This window comes from Pyxicephalus adspersus, chromosome 2 (genome assembly GCF_032062135.1).
Source record: "Pyxicephalus adspersus chromosome 2, UCB_Pads_2.0, whole genome shotgun sequence".
Taxonomy (NCBI): Eukaryota; Metazoa; Chordata; class Amphibia; order Anura; family Pyxicephalidae; genus Pyxicephalus; species Pyxicephalus adspersus.
Genome location: NC_092859.1, coordinates 83,155,759 through 83,175,540, shown reverse-complemented (window position 1 = coordinate 83,175,540; position 19,782 = coordinate 83,155,759). Strand labels below are relative to the sequence as shown.

Below are 19,782 nucleotides of genomic sequence, written 5' to 3'. Positions count from 1 at the left end.
ATTTTCACCTGCAGATGCACGTATGTGGTTTTATATCTTGTAAGAATATTAAGGGGTTGGACAATATATCCATTCAAGCAGAAAGATTTAGGTCAAATAACTTTATTTGGGGTAGGATCTGATTAAATACAATAAAGTTAGTAAATATCTATAATATATTGTCATTTGGAAACCCACTTTAGACATTTTGCTCAATATATGCCTTTTTCTTTATTTAGGTGTATTGATGTGTATTTAATTATATCAATGTGCAAAAGACATCATTTTAGTTTAATGTAAAGGTTAAAGGAACAAGATGCATCTCTATGTTCATTAGGAAGTGTCAGGGCAAATGTTCTATATTGTATACCTTTGTGTATGTATTGTATGTATATCTTCAGCTTGGGCACTAGACAGTAACAAGAACTTATCTAATTAGGTAATTTAATTTATGTTTGTGTCTGCTCATGCTATATAAAGAAATAAGGTAATAAATATTTTACACAAGTATTCATAGAAAATGGCCCCATTGTTGTTTAACATCTGGTCCCATCTTATTATACATCTTAGTTCTGTAAACTTTATGCCAGAGGAATAGTAAAAATTCCATTTTCACTTTACTAGATGTTCTCAGGATTTCACTGAATCTCAATATAAAAGAAGTCATAGTAAGAATCAGAAACAGCAGCATTGTCTCATTAAATGTTGCCAGTTGAGGATGTGATGGTGATGGATACATAGGCATGAGCTCATTTTTAGTCTCAAGAAGAAATACTATTTTAGCCATATTTACTGATGACTTCACTTAATAGGTCTGCCTACTTGTTAGGAACAATTTATTAGCCAATCCTTTGTTTATTTTGTATCATAGTCCCAGCTTAGTAACAGGGAGGAACTGGGAGAAAGAAGTTTGGGGACAAAGCCAACCAAGTGGCCTTTGTGAGTATGGGGAAATAGTATAAATAGCCAAAAGTAGATAGGACTACATGCAACCACTATGGTGTGCCAAAGTTCCACATTCCTCTATAGTGGGCACCAACTTTCTAGTGCCCTACTTTACATCAATTTACTGCCCACCACAGAATGTCCCATATTTTTCAGGACTCCCTGTAATTTCCCCCCACACACCCACACACACTTAGTAGTAGTTCTAATACATACAAATTATTACTTACAAACTAGTACCACACTGCTAAGAAAGATTGGGGGACCACACTAACTACTCACAGATAAAGGGGCCTTCTCGGTGACTGATACAGATTGGGGGCCACATGTGACTGCTGCAGTATTGCTACATCTCTGTCATACTACTGACATACATTTATCATTTACAATGATACGCAAATGATGCAAATATTACCAATGACAAGCAATTTCTAATGAAGTGTAAATATTACCAACAATAGGCAGATATGAATGACATACAGATGGCCTACAGATAATACCAATAATATGATATTATCAACAACAAAAATATATCAGTAATATGCAGGTAATACAAGTCACCTATATATAGTGTTAATGACAAGCAGATATCATTGAAATATAAGTAATATCAGCAACAGGCAGTTATTACCAATGACAGTAAAGAAACACCATCCTGCAGATATTAATAATAATGGCCAGACATTAATCACTTGTAGTGACAGATAGATATCAATGGTATGCAGAGATATCAAAAAAGACAGATTCCACTAATAGATGATCCAGTCACAGGCAGACTCCACAGTAACACTTAGCATAGTAACAGACAGGTATTCCAATGACAACTAGGTATCCCAGTGATTAGGCAAAATGTAGTGATAAGGAGACTCTAATGACAAAAAAATGACCGACAGGTTACCTAATTGGTGCGGATATTTCATTTGTCCAATCCAGATATCTATCACCCTCTGCTTTCTCCGCTTAACCACATTGAGGCACACACAAACCCCCTTTCATGCCCCTCCCAAATACACTCCCATTCATCATACTTATCCTTTATTATTATTCCTTCCTATTTTTTCCACATTTACCTCCAGGTATTCCAGAGTAACACTGATAGTGACAGTTTGTGTATTGATTACCTTACAGTCCTGTCCTGTAAAGCTCTGACAATAATGTCTTTTTCCTTCAACTTTCTTCCTTGCCACATGTTTTGGTGTGGGTGGAACATAGATCCGGGCAGAGTAGAAATACGGAAGAGCTCAGTATGATCCACTTCCTTTTGCAATAGGTCAGGGGCAGAAGTGACTATGCAATGAAAAAGCCTAAGGCAGGCCAACCATTAATTTAAGTGATTCAGAATAGCTCGCAATAAAATGAAAGGCAGCTCACCCAAACATGTAAGAGGTGGAAACAGCCCCTAGACAAATGCCTCCCTGCCACTGGTGCCAGTTCTCCTCTGTTCAGTACCAACTCGGATACGTATTATACATTTGATTTCTGAAGAGAAATTAGTTCTTCTCTCAAATTGTTTACTTGGTAGGTAGTTTAAAGAAGATCTTTAGAAAGTATTTAAATTTGCCCAGGCCAAGGTGACTAGAAATTTATTTGTTGATACATTTTGAAATATAACCCAAACAGGGTTGGATGTAGGAAGTCCAATTCACAGCACTAAACCTAAATTATTAGTAAATCATTTTAATAAAGTACGTAACCCCAACAAAAGGGGTCTTCTTTTTGGCATATGGGCACATCTTAAGGGAAACAACCTGGCATCTGTCTGCAGCATATCATCTTCACCTAAAAGCCTCTAGTAAAATCCGACAGGTGCTTAGACTCAGTGCCTTAATATACTCATTGCCAATTGACAGGCCTAGCATACTGGGGCCCAAATTGATGTTTCTTACACCAGCAAGCATTGTTGGGGGTACTCCGGAAATTCATTGCTTACTGGGGCAATGGCTGGATCAACAGGTAAATTCAAAAGGATGTAAAAACAGAAACAGGGTCATGGTGTGAATGTTTTGCACTATTTACAGTCTTTTTTTTTTTTTTGCTACTATTAGTGAACACAATAAATACATTATTACTAGATCTTTACAGTTGCTAAATTTGGTTACTTCCATTGGTTTAGTTTTCTTAGCCAGATACACAGGAAAACTATTTGAAGCATCACTTAACTGCAAGCCTTGAAAACTTTACATTTTTGTAAAGAGGTATGTCTAGTGCTGTATAACTTACTTGACAGCCTTGTTTGTTATAGTGTGGACTTTTCCCTGGTGACTTTTATTCACTGCCAATGATGACATGCCATTTCCTTGACTAGTAGACAAATATTTTATGTCACTGTGTAATGTCTCAAACAGAAGTAAGACTCCTTAATTCAGCAAAAAGCTTCTCAGTTATCCATTTAGAAAAGCCATATGTGATATTTTTTAGTATGATTCCTGTTACAACACAAAGTTAGAAAGTACTACATATATGCATAGCATTGTATTAAATTGCCTCAATCAGTAGAGAACACAGTATGCCTGTATGAGCACATGGTTGCTTACAAAAGAGTTAGGACAGATATCCTTATCACAAGCATATGCTGGTTCCATGAAATCATGGATTTACCAGATGTTTAAAAACCTCATCAGAGATTTGTTTAATTTTTCCAAAAAGGACTGTGCTCAACATTATTTGGCTTTGAAAAGGCATATTATTAGTTTTATTCAGTGTTTCTATGCCTTAAAAAAATTATATTTAACTTTATACTTATTACAGGGGCAGACATATCAAGGTGCACTGAGTGCTGCTGTACATGAGCCCTGGACCCTACTCAGCCTAGGACTAGGAAAAAAAAGGGGGTTAATGTCAGTTCTGCACAGGGAGCCACTGTTGGCTATATCTACCACTGGCTCTAAAACAGTGTTTTGGTATGTCTACTTGCCTACCATTTAAATCTGCAGACAGGCTAAAAAAGATTCCTTTACAATGCACTACAATATATTTTTTATTTTTTTAAACAGGAAGTTTTCTGGTCTATCAAAAGTTTTTCTCTGCCTATAAAGTATTGGGTTTCAGTTAATGAAGGCTCCACATCACATGTGAATGATAGCTAGAGTAGTATGTATGCAAATACAGCAAGCCTAAGAATTCCCACTACTCCACACTTTATAAAGTAACTAAACCCTTAATGCTGTTATGATATGTGTTGCTTTGTCAAAACTTAACTATCATTTTTATATTTTTTAAAGTCCACTAACTCATTCTGTCTAACTGACTTCTGGCTTCAGACAATTTGCTTTCATGATGCCTGTCTGGTCCCGCACTGATTGGCAACGAGTAGTCAAAATTCTTTAGAAGGCCATCAAGTTGTTGGAAAAGTACAGATATAAAAAATTCATGGATGAATTGGGTGAATGTTTGCAACAGATAAAGAGAATTTGGTGTTGTGATGTTTTCCAAAAAGATATGTACAGTACATTGCCGGTTCCTCCTACCAGCTATGATACGACCGCAGTGTGAAAAGTACAATGATCATGTGACTGGTTCTCAGTAAAGGTGTGAAGTAAAATCAGAATTTCCAATCATGATGATGCCACAAGGTCATCAGAACCAAAAGCTCATTTGAGGCCATTCAAGGCATTTAATTTACCATCATTATCTGGATAGTGCTACATATGAAAGTTTTAGCAGAAGAATGGACTGTTGTTGGACTGTGTTGGCTACAAATACCCACCTATATTATGTTTCGTAATACATATTTTATAAACTAAATGTTCAGAGTTTGAAATTCTTAGATAACATGCAAATGCCCAGGTTCTAAACTGGAAAAATACTTTGCCCTCCACTCATTTATCCTATTGGAGTATGGCATGGGAGGTTCACATTGTGCTGGAGGCAACTTTTATTACCTGGTTCTTAGCAACCATTAAAAACCACAATACCAGCTCTCTAAACCATTGTATTTTGAGAGGATTAATTGGTGCCAAGAGGGACAGAGTGAAATTTGCAATGTGAAAAAAGAAACACAAGTTTAGTTTAGAATCAGTTAGAATGCAAGAGCAAATAGAAAAGACAGTTCATATTTCAGACATTTTATCATTTGAACATGGTCTGTAAGAGCCATCATTTGTATTTCCACTTCTACCGAATTCTTCATAAGGCTCCCCACATTTTCCTGATTCTCATTCAAGCAAAACATTGTGATCACTCTCTATGCTCCAAACATTCCCCACTTATTCAAGCAGCAGGAAGGATTTAGGTGAGTAATGCTAGTCTACTCGTGCAATAGATTCCATCCAACATGGAACTATCAGTGCTGGGTGTAACAGAAGAATATATTTTTTATGCTCATCTGTAAGTGTTTACTTTAGACAAACACATGGAGGATGGAAAGTAAGGGCTTGTTTAGGTCAGTAGGTCAGGGTGTAAGGTTTATGTCTTTATGCCTGGTGAATATCAGTAAGAATGATTTAAAGCAGAATTTGTATATTTTACCATATGCCATTGTGTTTATGTTTATTTGTATAAAAGATAACAGCTAATCCTATTGTTTTTCTTCAGTTATTTTTTTTCCAACTGGCAAATGCATTTCATAGCCTGTGCAATGTTCTAAATAATACTCAGGAGAGATGAATGGTAACAGACAAACGTTGTGTGAAAAACACAGATGCATATTTAGAACAATGCAATGATCATTTGCCACTGCTGTTCACCCACAATCTTGATTTCCCATTCTTCACACGTAGACCATGGAAGCATTTAATGTTTTCAAAATATAATCAAAGTTACATTTACTACCGCAGATTGTTTTTCAATAATATATTATTACCAAATGGCAAACCATGGCACTTAGTTCTACTCTCATTGCTACCAGCACCATCCACACAAACATTGAGTAGAAGGTGTAACACTATATTTCAGGGAAAACTAAAAAATCAACTTTTTTTCTTTTTCTTGTACACACTTTGGTACTATATACCTAATCCTGTTACTGTCTGAAAGTCAAAACTTGAACAGACTGTTTTTATTCTGCACATATTATTGTGCTTTATTTTCGTATCCTTTTGTATTCCATCAATGCCAACCCTGTTTAATATAACAATACCTACAGTGACATTACATATATACCTGGAAATGGAGGTGAGCATTTTTTAGAAAATCTTTTCATCTGGCCAGGTGGGCATTCACAATTAGTCCATCGTGTGCAATAAAAGAGTTCTTAGGTCCTTTGGACCTCTTATAGGTCAAATCAAGTAGCATGCACTTCTATTTCTCGTTAAGTCAAATATGTCACAGATGACAAGGAAATCTTGTCCTATTAATCAGTGTGTCACTAACAGGAATTACCAGTCAGAAACAAAGGAGCACACAGGCCTCCCTAATGAGCAGTTAGGGACATTCAACTGGGTTAGTTATGTAATGATTGTGTTATTCATTCAAGTATCTTCCTCAAGTCTAACAAGTGTTAGGAACATACACATACACTAGCATTTGTAACCTCACAAGTATCTCCATCATCCTGATTTGATTACTATAGGATGTGTCAAGGCAGATGTTGATTGTGATTGGACATATGATTAGTCATATTGATCTACATGATAGATTAGGGATCCACTGTTAACATTTACTTGCTCCAGTTAAGATATTTCTGCTCAGTTTATTAATTGTGCAAATGCATCCACTGACCACTAATTCCACCACTTCTGAAAATATTTTCAGGATATATTATGATGCTACAATATGTAACAGTTGACTATCCCTCCTGGGTAATGACCAATGAGGACACAACAAAACAGTGCCCAACGTTTGTCAAACCTAATATATGTAAATTGTCTGTCAAATAGAGGGAAAGCAGAACTTTTTAAACTTCTTTTTCCCCATTTCCAAGTAGAAGGTACAGATAAAGAGATACAAATGAAACAAAATTATATACAAACTTAAATATCATTTGAATTTGATCATAGTTTTAAAACATTTAAAAAGTTCTTAAATCAATATTGTACCCTGTGTTTATATGCTGTCTGCAGTGTCATGTGCTTCTTGGCAAATGATGTTCAACAAAAAATATGCACAACCACCCAATATGTTGACAATGCTTAAAATTGTTTGTGGCATTTCTAAAATGAGAATGCAGAATAGAGCATTGTGCCCTGCAGCAACTTATATGAGCCAGCAGTGTCCTCCTTTGTGGTGTTTAGGTGCTGAGGAGTCTAAAGATGCTTTATGGGTTAACTGTTGTAGTCACTGGTGCATATATATTAGACAGGGAGCATTCATAGACTAGGCATTTTACCTCAGTCATAGTCTGACCAGGGAGCAACACAAAACAACTGGGGATTCAGGAAATCAGAGGTAAGCTTGCAGCTCAAACATCAGCAAAATGAGCACTAGAGCAAACTGCTGTGAATAAACTGTAACATAGGAGACTGCCTGTGAGTTTAAGGAGAAGAGTTCAGTTGATGTAATAGGCAGTTAAACCTCTAAGGACAGGATGAAAACAATCTGCTAGGAGCCAAGAGTTTCCACTTTAAGGTGAACTCAAACAGGCATCACATAGTGTGAGGAAGGACTACAACTTTCTGCATGCAAAAGGTAATGCATCTTTTAACATCTTACTAATGCATTTTTATTTTGAAACATATTCTATCATATCCTCTAAAAAGTGAGTATGTTCATTATAGATTTTTTTTTTTCAATTTCAGTATTCATTTAGACTTTTGCATTTATTACTTTTGGATAAAATCCAAGTTATAGCTGTTTATCTTGTAAAATGATGCCTCCAAATGTCATTCATTTGCTGTCTTGTACAAAATGTAATTTTAAAATATGCCTAGTTTAGGCATAAAATAAACTGTTTTTACATTTTAGCAAGGAGGCACTAAGCTCAGCATCACCTACATTGGTGTAATTTAACACTAGACAAGTAAGGCAGTGTTTAACTTGCTAAAATGTTTATTGTATTAATATTGTGTGAAACAGATCAAAATAACATCAATTTGATTGTTCATGTGTATATATGAATTGCTATCATGGTTAATGCAATTTTTTTGTTATTTTTTATTGTAGAATAAAGCTTACAGTTTAATTTTAAACCACAGAGCTAGTATAGATTGTGGGTCACTTTCTTTATTAAAAGTTTAATGCAATTAAAACAATATGTTCAAAGAGTTGATTAAAAGTTTTTTGTTTATATAAGGGCATTCAAATAGCTGGAGGGTAGAGATTCTCATCCAGACCTCTCAAGGTCTGAGAAGCATTCAAAAGAAGCAGCTGTTTAAATGGCCTTTGATCCTTAATGCGGGTGCATAACATATTCATACGTAATTCCATCCAGATGACTTTTTATATTGAAGAAAGTTTTGTGAATAAATTGCTGAAAAGATCCCTGATTTGAACAACTCAATCTGTGTTTTCACTGTTCCCATTTGACCAGTTTTCACTCTATATTGCAGAAGATTGTAGAAACTCAGAACAAAAGGGAGCTTTGTGTTAGCTTTGTGTTAGCCTTTTGGGATTATGGAAATATAAAAGTGAGATGATGTAGCTAGTTCTCAGTAAGTAGGCTTGAGTGTGATGTAAATCACTAAAACATCTGGTCCACTGTATGGGGTATGATGTATACCTTAATTTTTAGACATCCCATAATGCTGGGTGACAGAAATGTTACAAGGCCTACATGTATTTTTACAGTTGTAACTTGATATCGGGGATGGAAAACTGTATATTACATTAATGGAAATATCCTGTCACTCTCTTGTGACCCTGAATAATAATATTATCATTCTCTTTAAGGTTGGCAATGGAAACACAAGCAGTTTTCAGAACTTTTATATTTTTTCTGTTGATTTTCTTCATCACATTTTCTAAGACACAAGCTTATGACTATTTTGACTTGGAGCCCTCTCATTTAGCTGCCTTTGATTGTCCTAAAGAATGTGTTTGTCCAACAAGTTTCCCACGTGCTTTATATTGTGACAGTAAAGGTCTGAAAGAAGTACCTCTCATTCCATCGAGAATTTGGTATCTATATCTACACAATAATGCTATTGAAGCACTGAATGAGAAGGCATTTGTGAATGCTACTCAGCTAAGATGGATTAATCTAAATAAAAATAAGCTGACCAACCGCAAAATTGAGAAGAATTTTTTTAAGAATATGAAGAACCTTTTATACTTATTTATAGAGGACAATGAATTAGATGGAATACCAGAACCATTGCCAAGCACTTTGGAGCAACTTCGTTTGGCAAGGAATAAAATCTCAAAGATTCCTGAAGGTGTTTTTAAGAATTTAGAAAACCTTACCCTATTGGATCTACACCATAACAAGCTCACAGATGGTTCCTTTCAAGCTGATGCTCTTACAGGATTAAAAAGCCTGATGCAGTTCAATGTGGCCAAAAATTCACTCAAGAAAATGCCAACTGGCCTTCCATCTAACACTATACAATTGTATTTGGACAACAATAACATTGAGGCTATACCTAATAACTATTTTAACAATATACCTAAAATAGCTTTTCTTAGATTAAACTATAACAAATTATCTGATTCTGGTGTGCCAACAAATGTATTTAATGTGACATCTATGTTAGACTTGCAGTTGTCACACAATGAACTGACATCAGTACCAGTTGTTAATGGTCATCTGGAACGTCTTCACCTTGATCACAACAAGATAAAACGTAAGTCAACTATAGAAAATGTAAGCACTCAAGGGTAAACACTAAATAATTTGAATTATCAATAGGAGCAAAATATAAATCCAGTCTACAAAAACATACAAATTTTCAATTTCATAGTTTAAGATGCAGTATCATTGTTGTTTTTTTTCTGGAACTTCCTTGAAAGGCAGTTAATAAATGGAAAACTTTTTTTATCCAGAGTTCTCTATTAGAGACACTTCTCCTTACTTCCTGTTCTGCTGTCAACAGTTTTACCAAGCAGTAAATGAGGGAACATTTCCAGCAGCAACAAAGACAGTAAAAACTGCTCTGTTTATTAGGGCTTGGAAAGGCTAGAACCCCTGACAGCTTATTGCTGTATGTGTCATATAAATTATCTGTAAAGTATGATTTTGGTTTTAAGTGACATTATGCCACAGTATGTATCCTGATCTAACTTTCTAAACTTTTCCAACTAAAGTTACCAATTTGCGGTCAGTGGTAGTCTTTTGTTCTATAATCAACCAAATTGTCATCTCTTATGATAATGTTCAGTTCAGTTTGGACAGCATGAAACTCTCTAAAAAAGTTTAAATGGAATGAAAATTTGTTGTATTTCAAAGCTAATGCTCCAAATAAGTGTCATTTGCCTTTCTAATAGAATCGACAAGGGGGAATGGTTTAACATGTTTAAAATATGTAATGTTTTATGTAGTTACAATGGTTTATAGTACAGAAATGCAATGTCCAGAGAACATGGACTGTAGGTAAACTTTCTAGTAAGAATCAATCAAAATACAGGGTTTTGAGTCACTTGAACCTTGGCTGTCCTCACTAGTGTAATTTAAAAAAAGTGCTTAAGAGCATACCTGGAAGACTTTAATTTAAACACCCATTCTTTGAATGAGAGGCCTTATACTAATCCATGACTTTCCTTGAATTAAAGCTATACTGGCAAATCTTGGAACCTACTACTTGCAATGAGCACTACCTTTACAAAATTATGATGGGTGACAGGTCAGATTGGACCCCAAAATTTGTTAGCAATGAAAAGTTGAAATTTTCATTAGTTGGTTTAAACTTTATTTTTTATGTGTGGTTGTCTAAGTAGTTAATAAGTAGAAATTATAGAAAAATGAGAGCAAAAGAAAAGCTTTTGTAGGGCAAAACTTTTTTTTGTCTTAAAAACTGAAATTTTAATAATTATATCAATTCTATATACTAAACAGAGTCCTCCTGTGCTAGACCTAAGCTAACGCTTGTTCACTGTTCTAAGAATTAAAAAATGGTTAAAGCGCAATAAACAATATATGAAAGCAGCAAATCTTGTTTGTCCCCTAATCCCCTGAAGAAGCCACACAAGGCGAAACGCGTCGGGCAGGGAACAAGATTTGCCGCTTTGATATATTGTTAAATGCACTTTGACCATTTTATAATTGTTATTACAGTGAACCCGTGTTAGCTTGGGTCTAGCACAGGAGGCCTCTGTTTAGTGTATAGAATTGATATAATTAATAAAATTTCAGTTTTTAAAACAAAAAAAGTCTTGCCCTACAAAAGCCTGTATTTTCCTCTCTTCTTTCTATAAATTCTACTGATTGTTTCAGGCTGGGCACTCTGGGAACACTCTATTCTGAATGTTTGGGTCTCTTTCCTTGGTAGCACTCACTACTTTAGTATGTAGTTAATAACAAAGCCTCTAAAGAAAGAGTAGTCAGGAGGACATCAGCAGTTCTCAAAAGAAAATAGTTTATAAAAAGTATGTTTAAGGGCCCCATCCCTGTTCAGAGATAGTTGTTCTACCTTGACATAAAATCCCTGTCCAACATATGCCTGAACATATTCCTGAAAAAAAAGGATGCGTATTTTGGACAGAGGACAACTTGTTTGGCATGAAAGAGGCCAACTACCTCAAAATAGAACACCAATCTTTGAACATGGGTGGGCATCAACACCATCTTTATTTCACCTATAGTGCCCCTCTATCTTTCCCCCAGCATTTTGACAACAGTTCACACCTTTAGCCCTGCAATTTGTGTTAACACCTATGTAGATTCCCTGACACCAAGGGTGTTAATATGTTTTAAGAACAGGAGGGTTCACAATCAACAATCACAATCAACAATCTGCAGTGCCACATTCCATGATGATTGGATTAGGGTGTTTGAGCTATGTGGACATAAATACTGGGTTTCCCACACTAGTCTAAATGATTAACTTTCTCAGGCATAGAACCTGGCAAGCCAGTAAAGGGGAACAGCAAATATTGGTTCTTCTCCTGTTAATACCAGCCTCAGCCAAATATGCCCACAGGTTACTTTGGGGCCAAACCAAGCCCTTGACCTCCCCCAAAAGGAAAGGAGGGGTCATACAAACCTTCTGTCTCATTCTGGGGAATGAATACAGGGGTACATAGTACCCATTAACTGTTATCCTAGAAAAAACTGCAAAAAAAAACCTAGTACAAAAACCCAAACACTATAAAAATATATAGTAGTTTATATAAGCAACACATATAAATATTATAATAACACAATAAATCTGTTTTTGTTTTAGTAAAAAAATACCTTTCTTTTTGTTAGAAAAATATACAAAATAAAAAGAGAAAAGAACATTTTCCACCAGAGAATGCTACTGAGGTTCATATTCCTTCTTTATAAATAGACCCCTAAAGTAAATTTGGCAATGTGTTTATTGAGAATCCCACTCCCCTGCACTGATACTTACTTTCACTTTCTTACTGCTTCACCAGCTCAAGGCTTTAAAACTATTCAGTGCTCTATGATATGGGGCAGTGGTCGCCAACCTTTTCGGACTCACGGACCACTAAATTTTCTGGCTCCAGACCGCGCATGCGCAGGGAGCCCGATGTCACTCAAAGGGGAAGAATCTTCCCCCAAAGTGACGTCATGATGTAGAACCCGCCCGCTCAGACCCTCGATGGGAGATTGGGCAGGTTGTGTCCAGAGACACAACCCACCCACTTCCCTGAGCCTGCGAACTGGGGACATAGTTTGCGGCTCTGGCCGGCGCTCCCTCCCAGCTGGGTCCTTCTCCTGACAATGCTCGGGGGCGCACTTGGCCAGAGCTGCGGACCACCAAAATTTTCCTGCAGACCGGACCACCGGTTGGCGACCGCTGGCATAGGGAACATACAGTCTTCTTCTAAATCTCCTAAAGCAGCAAGCCTATTGAATTCTGTTTCAGATAATAATGCAGGCAAAGCAAAACATTTTTTTGGTGGTCACGAGACTTCTATTTTTCTCCTTCAAAAAGAAGATGAAGGTGTAATTCAGAAATACATTTTTATCCCCAGCATTCATTACTGCACTATCCAGGCCAATTTGGTAAAATTGCAATCAACATAGCAACTGTGGGACTGACCTTCCTTTTTCTTATGCAGTAACAATACTGGGCCACTGGGGAAGAGGCAATGTCATGACCTACTCTTATTTTTTTGAAAATTATGGTAGGAGAGGGTAACAATGCTCTGGGTATTTCAACAGAGCACTACAGTGTTATCACCTTTTTGCAAGTGTTCAATCCACCTGTATAGCTATTAAAATCAAAGTACTTATTTATATATACCATATGCTGGTATTTTGACTCTGGGTATCATTCATTGGCCATTTAATAGTAGCACTTTACAAGGTCTTTAAATTAGCATTGTTGCTATAAAACATGTTTTCAGTAACGGCATACCAGTAAAAAGAACAGTGTGCATACTTACCCTTCCAGATCCTCACTCCACTGATTGCTATTTTGTTCTTGAGGATTGGTCCCTTAAAAAATGCATAAAAAGTCACACTTCTAAGAGTGTTGATCTATTCTCCCACAGCTCTCCACTAGTTTATTTTGCTGGCTTTCACATCATCTTTGGTAATGGAGGTCAGCAGTAAGAACCAGTGCAAGCTGTGGGGGACCCAGGAGATCAACGCTCTTGCAAGTGTCAGTCTCATTCCTTTGGAGTTGATGGAGTGGTATTCAGCAAAGTAGGTGGTGGGAAAGATAAATTTATACACTATTTATAACAGGTAGGCTGGTATTTATTTACAACTTTTCCATGGCAATTATTTTCTTGCTGTCAACCAAGGTATGTAATGATCATAGATCTAAAGTTGCTACAGACTATCAGTACTCAGTATACACCATTTGCACCTATGTTATCTTAGCATGTGCATTCTTATCCATACTTTATTCCCTTAAGATATATCAGTCAGGTATGTTAAATGCAGTTAAAAGCTGTTAGCCCACATCATGATGGTCGTCCAATGATGACAATACTGGCAGGATCAGGCAAAGATCAGCTTCTGACTTCTGGTATTCTCGAGATAAATGCATGAGCTGGAAAGTAGAATGTTTACAAATTTAAGGCATACATGCACATTTTTAACTTCTGTTTAAAACTGTTAGTTAAAAAATATTGCGCTATTTCTGCAAGCTGAAAAGTATTCTTTTTATTTTCATCTTTAACAAAACCACCTGCAAACTTATCCGTGGGGGAAAGATGTCAGCAATAGCCTTTCTGTGTTAACCTTTGTAGGATATAAACAAAGAAAAGTGACATTTTATTCTCCCTTGGACTCTTGGATCTTTTCAGGTCTGACAGGCCTGAATGAAAGATGTGCTCTTTGATATTTTATGCCTCCAGGCTACTTTCATACTGTCTTCTAGAAAAACACCACCTGCTCTGAGTGACTGCAAAGAATAGAACGGAAAAACACCCAGATGAGTGAGCTTCTGTGGACAAGAGGCAGACAATTTAAGTTGTTTAGTAAATGTTAATGCAGTCCAGGCTTGTTTTAGGAGGGATGGTATGCTAGCTGAATTGCCTAGTACTAGAATGATAGGGGTATTCATGAACTTGTCAGCTTGTGACAAAAATGAATTGCTTTATGCCTATCAGGAATTGTGACCAACCAAAAACCTTATTAGTATTGGAAAATATTTTAGGTTTTTCTATCTCTAAGATTTTCCTCTAGTCCCTGTATAAAATTAAAATTGTAAATATTTATTATTGTGTAATTTTTCACAGCTGATAGAGGTAAAGAGTTCAGTGTGGAGACATACAGTATTTCTTATATCTACAGGGGAGAATGGCAAATGTAGGGTAGGTGTTGGTGGAAAGAGCATTGGGTATTTGTAGCTTTAATTTAGGAATGTTAAAAACACATGGGTCGAGACAAACTATGTGATTATGTATGTTAGCATCTAATCAAGAACTAGCCTTGAGTTTTTTTGGTTAGAAGGAACTACCACAAGATTTAGATTTCCTTTGTTTCCAAAACAAAACACCCTACAGTCAGTCTGATACTAGGCACCCTTTAGCCTAAAACTGGGTAAATCGCATAGGAAAGTTACCATTAAATAACACTATTTAAGTAGGCAAACACTTTCCTAACCCTGTAATTCTTTACAGTAAGAGATTCAAGTCAAATGATTTTATATGGAAATGTAGCTGTTCAACTCTCCCTGACCCGTGGAAGTATGTTCTTGGGCCAGGTACAATACGTTTACAGCTCATGTGTCCTAGGCCACTCTTACAGGTGTGTGCTGTGGCAGGTGCTGTAAATAGTGGTTTGGGAAAGGTGTATGAGGTAAGACCATGATCTTGGTCTATGAGAGGTGAGGAAACACAGTGAATAAGGAACAGTAAATGTTTACAGTAATTATTGGTTTATTACTTATATGTGAACTTTGCTTGTCAAGTGTCATGAATTGAAAACCTACAGTTAATATATTATATATGTAAATTATGTGGAAACTAAATTCAAGGTCAGTTTATTACCTTTATTAACATCAAAATGTGCTATTTGTTTTAGCCTAATACATATTTACACTTTGCTTGTTTAAACATGAAGATCACTGGTGGACCATATAGCTAAGTCTATGCCGCTAAGACTGTTTTACCATGGCTCTCAGGTTTTATACTATTTATATTAATACTGTATTTATCATAGACATCACTGATAATATATTGGTTTGGGAAGCATTTACTTTTTCCTTCTTCTACCAGCTATTCTAGAAAATGTGTCCCCCCAAAACATCTGTTTTTCATGATTAGGCAGTTAACAAGAGCAGATATAGTTTGTAGAGACATAACATTAATTATGTTTGTATATAACATTCGTCACATTAAGTAATATATCACTCTCTTGCAATTCTCTTGCAATTTGCAATTTGCATTTACTTTTTGCTACCTATTCAAAATACAAAAACAAGCGATTTATCACATCCAGATGTAAAACCATTAGTTAATATGTATATTGTTAACACTCATATTATGTAAGAAACAGTAGATTACCTTATTATTTTATTTTATACATCATTATTTACTGATATTTTAAAGCCATTGCCATGGACTACTTGGTTTTGATTTGTTACTATATTAGCACTCATACAGTGGAGTAACATCAGAAGGAGTACTCTGAGGGCCAGGCTGTGATGCATTTGTGTATAAGCAGGCATCTCTGCTCAGGACCAGAAGTTGTCAGAGAAAGATACGAGATAAAAGTGGAAATAATATTGCTGCACTTAAACAAGTGAAGGGGTTGACACAGCAGGAAAAAAAGTACAGTGGTGGATAGGTGACAAAGCATCAGCACAGATGTAGAGGTGAGTGCTGAGTTGAATGGATGGAAAGGTAACACATGGGGAAGAAAAGTAGCCATATCAATAGAAAGCAAGCAGGACAATAAAGGGGTCATAGATATGTACAATACTAAAACCTGTGTGGCAAAGTTACTTTGGACAACATGGCAATACTGTAAAAAAAAAAAAAAGACTTACCACTGAATCTGGAATTTTCAATCTGTCACTAGTAGGTCGCTCAACATTATATATGTTGATAGGAATTTTGTTTACAGTTTTATTGGCTAAAGATTTTCTGAAATAAAAGTCTGTCCCTGCACTCAAGCCATATTTTTCAAATGGCTTTTTTATACCTTTACTATTACAACTGTATTCTTGATAAATGTTTCTTGAACTTAATGTACTATCCAGCACTTAAAAAAACTGTGTTTATCAAGAAACCCCTGGTATGTATCAGTAAACTTGAAAATGTAATGCGTCAACCTATTCCCTTGTTGTATGCTTTCAAGTGGTTCAAAATATTTGGTTTTGTTCTCTACATTACAAGGTACAAAAGGTTACAATGCAGTAAACCACTAAAGCATACAATGCACGTACACCGTATGCTCTACCATTTACTATGTACCAAAAACTTGATTAGTTTCTTCAGATACAGTAAATGTCACACTTTCATGCATATATTTATATTTTTCAGATATAAATGGAACTATTATTTGCCCCAATGAAGTAAGAGAAGAATTTGATCCTCATTATCCCCATGGTCCTCGTCTTCGTTACCTGCGACTGGATGGAAATGAAATTCGGCCACCAATACCACTTGATCTTGTTATTTGTTTCAGACTCTTGCAAACTATAGTGATTTGAGTAATGGGAGTTATAATTAAGCTAAATGTGTAAAAAAAGTTAGATCAACCTAAACTTTAAGGTGACTTCTTTTCCCTAGGTGATTTTTTGGATATTTTAAAGTTGGGGGTCTTGTATGTTTTTGTTTATAAAAAGCAATGAATCAGAACTCCATGCAAAGCATGGAGCACAAAAGCACCTATATTTTGCAAGATGCTTACATAATTTAACTTAGCTGTTTCTTTTTTTTTGGGGAGGGGGGACCCATGGCATTTGTACATATATCATATCTCCAACACAGTGACATCAAACGAGACAGTGCTCTAATAATAAACTGTAAGAACACAATACACTTTTCCACCAATAAAAATGCACAAATCATCAAAGAGCAGCACCAATGAGGACCTAGCTGGATAAAGGAAGTGAAGCAGTTTAAAAATGTTATATTTTACAGTAACAATATGCAGGAGGCTGTGTGCTGTCATGGTAGCTCCCCCAACCTAGAGCACAAGCTATGTTGGCTGTATATAAATCTGGCCCTTATCAGAGGAATATGATGTCACACATTTGCAAACTAGAGGAGAGAATAGCATGGTAACTGTACAGCATTATCCTTTAAAGTGAGACTTCTAGATAGCTATAGGTAAACCCAACCCCACAAGCCATGTATTCAGTTTTTTCTATTTAAATTAGAGTTATGCAGTGCATTTCTTTACAGGAAACCTCATCATCTGTATTTAAAATAAAACTTTTTTCTTTAGTCTTAACACAACTTTCAGTACATTGACTAGGTGTTTTAAACCATGATCTACATTGGTATTATGCACCACAATAGTTTAAGTAACAGTTTAATGAAATGTATGTGTCTATGCTCATACTTCTTAATTTGTAATATGTATAAATGGGCTCAAGTTAAACATAATACCTAAAAAAATTAAATTGTAAACAAAATTAATTCAATATTCTCATTTTACCTATCATTTTATTATAGAACCTTATGGTCATGTGATAACAACGTTGAGAAATGCCCAATTAGCAAATACCAGCTAACTAATGCTAGTGAGTCCAGTGCACTTACACTATTGCCCCCAGGAAAACAACAGAACCTCTACTCTCAGTACAATTACTGCTAGTCTCTGGTAGTCACAAATGGCAATAAGGACATGTTTAGAAGACTTTTCAAGCGCCAACCTAAGCTGAGTTGGAGTGTGCCTTTCAAAGAACCTAACAGGGTACATCTGCAAAGGCAAAGGCAATGACAAGTAGTGCTCATATGTTTCAGTTATCCCAGAAGCAATGGGAGCAGGTGGTCAAGCTGATGCAGGGGCAGCTTAAGTGACTAATGTTTGCTGTGTTTCAAATAGCTTGCTGGTGAAGTTGGTTATGAAAGCCAATATTGTCCTATATATTATAAGTATATGTATACCAAAGTTTTTAATCTTCTCAGAGTTCTAATCTTTCCACTTTAACATAGTGTTTTATAGATGCTACATAGGCCAAAGGATTTGTAAAATTTCAATCATGTAACCAAGCCAAACTTTACCTAAACAGCTGCATAAAACAACAGTAGAGCTTATTTACATTATTTATACCATACATTATATTCAAACCCTGAATGGATCTAGTCCAAGATGGAAAACATTTGCCATATAATAGAAAATGGTTTTAAAATATCTATTCCAGGTTTGGTGGATCACCCATGTTTACCCATGATCATCAATCTTCTCTTGACTAGGAGAGCTTTATTAAATTGGGACCATTATATTTCACACTTTTATATGTTTAAAAGCCTTATATGGCTAAGCATTTACAATGTATAATCATTTGTGAAAGGGTCCTACTGTATAAAAGCCTTTGGCAATAAAGTAATAAGATAAGTGAGATATTTAAGGTTAAGCTTTGAACCTAGGAGAACCATTTTCCTATTTGTTGTTACATTATTGCAGGATTCGAAACCAGGCATCTGAGCAACTGAACTTATGGGCTTAGTGATGAGCCTCAGTTGACCCTGACGGCTGGCAGTTCCATCACAAACACTTCTGGCACCCTCTACAGCTGTGAAAACAAGTCTTGTTAAAATCATGTCTTGAAGAGGAGGAGGTGAAAGGGTTTTGATACTCTGAAAAGTGGTTGTAGCATTTCTTTTTACAAATCAAAGCTTACAAATTTATTCTGCTACTCTATGTTAGCCCCTACAACAATATGGTCAGGGCACAACTTTATCTACACATCTCACAGTTATAACAATCATTATCAAAGGAAAGCAAATGCCATCTTTTTTAAACAGGTAAGATGTTTGTGGTATGTAGGGGAGAACTCACACTTCCAAGGAAGCTAAAGTAAGGTCCCTTAAGGTCAAAAACAGCAAACATTTTGAGGTCTATTTACAAAGCAGAGAATTTGACATGTATCAAACATTTTCTGGTGGAGGGTCACTGACATTGAAAACAAAAAGACCTGTAATATTCTACACCAGAAATTGGCAAATGTCATATTCACTGCTTTGATGTTGTTTATGTTCTGTTTTGATGAAAACAAAGACCCACACAAATACTGTATTGTATTTAGGACACAATTACTGACGTGGACATCTGCAAGCATGAAACTCTGCTAACACAGGACAATTTATATTTTTCACATCAGTATCATCATGATTATATCCATCAATTGAATAAACAGAAAACAGGGACATTGAATAAATATAATATCACACACATTTGAACTTATATTCTTCAGAAAGTTTATATACTTCAGGATGACCAAAAAAAAAAATGTTTTTTTTTTGCAG

At 35.8% G+C, this 19,782-nt stretch overlaps 1 protein-coding gene across 2 annotated transcripts; it reads left to right on the top strand.

Moving 5' to 3' along the window:
• Positions 1-7,143: 7,143 nt before the first annotated feature.
• Positions 7,144-17,954, top strand: KERA (keratocan). 2 transcript variants are annotated; one of them, XM_072401236.1, is made up of 3 exons: positions 7,144-7,248; positions 8,689-9,581; positions 16,846-17,954. In XM_072401236.1, the coding sequence occupies exons 2-3, from the start codon at positions 8,696-8,698 to the stop codon at positions 17,013-17,015; spliced, it is 1,056 nt and encodes a 351-aa protein (XP_072257337.1). In that variant the 5' UTR covers positions 7,144-7,248; positions 8,689-8,695; the 3' UTR covers positions 17,016-17,954. The 2 variants fall into 2 exon arrangements, with proteins under 2 accessions (XP_072257337.1, XP_072257338.1); XM_072401237.1 differs by lacking the exon at positions 7,144-7,248 and adding an exon at positions 7,296-7,488.
• Positions 17,955-19,782: the final 1,828 nt, after the last annotated feature.

What these genes read in the sequence shown, in the direction of transcription:
- KERA (XM_072401236.1), top strand. Translation starts at nt 8,696, where the DNA reads ATGGAAACACAAGCAGTTTTCAGAACTTTTATATTTTTTCTGTTGATT. An exon ending in TGATCACAACAAGATAAAAC is followed by an intron (nt 9,582 to 16,845) that starts GTAAGTCAACTA and finishes TATATTTTTCAG; the next exon opens with ATATAAATGGAACTATTATT.